The sequence below is a fragment of the Ailuropoda melanoleuca genome, chromosome 2 (assembly GCF_002007445.2).
Source record: "Ailuropoda melanoleuca isolate Jingjing chromosome 2, ASM200744v2, whole genome shotgun sequence".
NCBI lineage: Eukaryota > Metazoa > Chordata > Mammalia > Carnivora > Ursidae > Ailuropoda > Ailuropoda melanoleuca.
In genome coordinates this window covers 12,832,439-12,835,676 of record NC_048219.1, presented here as the reverse complement: position 1 = coordinate 12,835,676, position 3,238 = coordinate 12,832,439, and the positions used below count along the sequence as shown (strand labels likewise).

Sequence of the window (3,238 nt, the reverse complement as noted above, 5' to 3'; positions counted from 1 at the left end):
AGGCCAAGGTAGGAGGAGGCAAGTGATCTAAGCCTGCCTCCCCAAATACGAAGGGGTCCAGGATGGGGTGGGATAGAGTGCAGGGCCCACTTGAGCTGGACTGTGAAGGACGTGGCCGGCAGACATGCTTGGGTAACAGAGTGTCCAGCAAGGAGGCACACTGCACACAGTGTGGCCATGGCACTGGATGGCCATGGGGCGGGACTGACACGGCTCTGGCTGTTGTGGGGGGCTAGGGAGTGGGGATGGAAAGAGGAGGAGGACCGTGGCGGAGGCATTTCAAAAGGTGAGTGTTTGGGACTCAGGGCTGCGGAGAGGCAGGATATAGGGGTGTGAGGGTTTAAGGTACTGGGTGGAGTTGGGGCTGCAGAGGTCAAAGATCACACAGGGCTGCAAAGAAAAGGAAGATGGGAAAGCAACTGCTCCCCAACCCCCGGAGTCATATTGTGACAGCATCCGTACACATCCAACTTGTGATCAAGTCTTGTTTATTTTAGAAGCATAAACAGTGAAACTAGGAAGGAGTGATGAGAACGAGACACCAGTCCCCTGGACAGGGCCAGATCCAGCCCAGGCTGTGTGTGTATTCAAAGCCGACCCAGCAGCCTCGACCAGCCTTCCCCTGGGAGGACAATGTGGGCAGAGGTGAATCTCCCATGGGGGTGGGGTAAAACTGGCTCCAGGTTTGCTCGGAACCGAGTGAAAAAGTCCAGAGGCGCCACAACACCCTTGGCCAAGAACACGCCAAGCTGGCTCGGTCCATGCCTGGGGCCAAGTCATGTTCTGGAGGGGAAACCATCGTGTCCTCTGCTCACCAGGAAGGCCCCCCATGTTCAAAAACAGGCTGCAGTGAGGCCCCCTGGCCAGCAAGCACCTGCTTCCCCTGCTCCCCTGCAGTCTTCAAGGAGAGGACATCCAAAGCAGCCAGACTTCCCGGGGGCCCCTCTGGTGGGTGACAGAAGCCCCAGGCCCCTACACATACTGCTTCTTGGAAGCAGAGCTGCTGGGGCGACTGGGGGATTTCTGGCCATTCTCGGGGGGCGGGTCCAGAAAGAGGGGGGCCCTGGAAGAAGCCAGCCTCTCCTCTGTAGTCAGGTTGGCCCAATTCTGCTCACTGGATGAGAGCCCATTGTAGGTGGGGCACGGTGGGGACGAGGGTCCCTCGCCCATGGGGAGGTAGAAGAAGACCTGGTCAGCGTAGGGCTCCGAGGAGGTGCGCGGAGTGGGGGGGGCATCCTGGCCCTGCCGGGCCTTCATCCCCCGGCTGAGGCAGCGGCACAGCAGGTGAACCAGCTCCAGCAGGTTGAGCACCAGGGAGATGAGCCCAACCACCAGCATGAAGATGATGAATATCGTCTTCTCCGTGGGCCGCGAGACGAAGCAGTCTACGAGGTAGGGACAGGGTGCCCGCTGGCACACAAACACGGGCTCCATGGTCCAGCCGTAGAGACGCCACTGGCCGTACAGGAAGCCTGCCTCCAGCACGCTTTTGCAGAGCACGCTGGCCACATAGGTGCCCATCAGCGCCCCTCGGATCCGCAGGCGACCGTCCTCTGCCACTGAGATCTTGGCCATCTGACGCTCTATGGCTGCCAGGGCCCGTTCCACACGTGGGTCCTTGGCTGGCAGCGCCCGCAGCTCCCCCTCCTTCTGGCGCAGCCGCTCCTCGCGCCGAGACAGGTAAATGACGTGGCCCAGGTAGACCAGGGTTGGCGTGCTGACAAAGAGGAACTGCAGCACCCAGTAGCGGATGTGGGAGATCGGGAAGGCCTGGTCGTAGCACACGTTGGTGCAGCCCGGCTGGGCTGTGTTACACTCAAAATCGGACTGCTCATCGCCCCACACCGACTCGCCAGCCAGGCCCAGGATGAGGATGCGGAAGATGAAAAGCACCGTCAGCCAGATCTTGCCCACCACAGTGGAGTGCTCCTGGACCTGGTCCAGCAGCTTCTCGAGGAAGCCCCAGTCGCCCATGGCTCCCCGGCCTCCGTCTGCAGGGAGACACAGGACACAGTCAGCAGGGCATCCTCCTCAGTTGTCCTAGCAACAAGCCTGCAGGGAGGTTGGCCATGCCCATCTTGCCTACAGGGACACTGAGGCTCAAGGAGGGGAAGGGACTGGCCTGGGGGCTCATACCCAGCAGTGGAGGGGGGGCAGTAAGGACTAAAAGCTGATCTTTAGAGGATAGCTACTAAGTTCTGGCAAAATACAGCTAGGGTCCTTGTCTTGTCATCCATCTGTGGCCCTCTTGTTCCCAGCCCGAGTCCCAGGATGACACAAGATTTGGATCAAGTTGAGGCTCCTGAGCTAATGGGAACAGAGAATTTAAGGAACTTACCTAAGGTCACACAGCTATGCTATGCCCCTCCTTCCTTCTGCCCATGACAGGCTGTCTGTCCCAGATCGTGGGGGTGGTGGTGCTATCTTCAGCTTCTCAGGGGGCCCAAAGCCTCGGGTCCCCACTCTTCTGCCCATTGTAGCTCCCCCAGCTGCCCTCACTCTAACCTTTGAGCTGGTGGTGGGGGAGCGGGTGGGAGGGGTGTGAGATGCTAAAGGCAGCATCCTGTAATAGTTCCACCTGTCAGCAATAGTGACCACCTGCCACTTAAGCGTGGACACGGATTCCACCCGCTTTCTCCATCCCTCCCCCCTCCCAAGCTGCCCCAAGCTGTTGCTGCCCAATTCTAGACTCTTAAAAGAATTGTCATAGCAGAGTGGAGGCACAGGCCTCGAAGTTCCCAGAGCACTGGGGAGAGGAGGGGAGAGGAGAGGAGAGTTGGGAGAAGAAATGCAGGGAAGGGTGCAGGGGAGTGCTTCTTCCTTGGAGCAAACCTATTTAGAGCCAGGCTGTGGAATCAGACCTGGGTCCTCACTCCCTCTTGCTAACTAAGCTTGGGTAAGTGTCAGCCTTAGCACCTGAGTCTCCTGTCCTATAAAGTGGAAATAATGCTCTTACCTCCTAGAGTGATCAGAATACAGTGAAAGAAGGTTGGAACGTGGCTTAGCAGAGAGCCTGGCCACAGGCAGGCCGGGTGAGCGTAGCCGTTGGGGCTCCCCCGGACCCCGCAGCCACCCTTAGCCCCTGGCCGGTGGCGGACGTGTCCCCCGCTCGCTGGCAGGTGGCGCCCCGGGGCCCCCAGCCCCACTCACCGCCTGCCTGCCTGCCTGCCTGCCGGGCGGCCCAGTGGCGGCGGGGGAGCGCGACGGCGGAGCGGCGCCCGCGGGAGCCCTGCTGGAC

The 3,238-nt window shown here is 60.2% G+C and overlaps 1 protein-coding gene across 2 annotated transcripts; it reads right to left on the bottom strand.

The window, feature by feature from the left end:
* Positions 1–471: 471 nt before the first annotated feature.
* On the bottom strand, positions 472–3,238 carry GJA4 (gap junction protein alpha 4). Of its 2 annotated transcripts, none has more exons than XM_034648863.1 (2): positions 3,151–3,238; positions 472–1,991 (listed from the first exon to the last, which is right to left on the bottom strand). In XM_034648863.1, exon 2 carries the CDS (start codon positions 1,972–1,974, stop codon positions 973–975), a length of 1,002 nt encoding a protein of 333 aa, XP_034504754.1. In that variant the 5' UTR covers positions 1,975–1,991; positions 3,151–3,238; the 3' UTR covers positions 472–972. The 2 variants fall into 2 exon arrangements, with proteins under 2 accessions (XP_034504754.1, XP_002917182.1); XM_002917136.4 differs by having other exon boundaries at positions 2,957–3,230.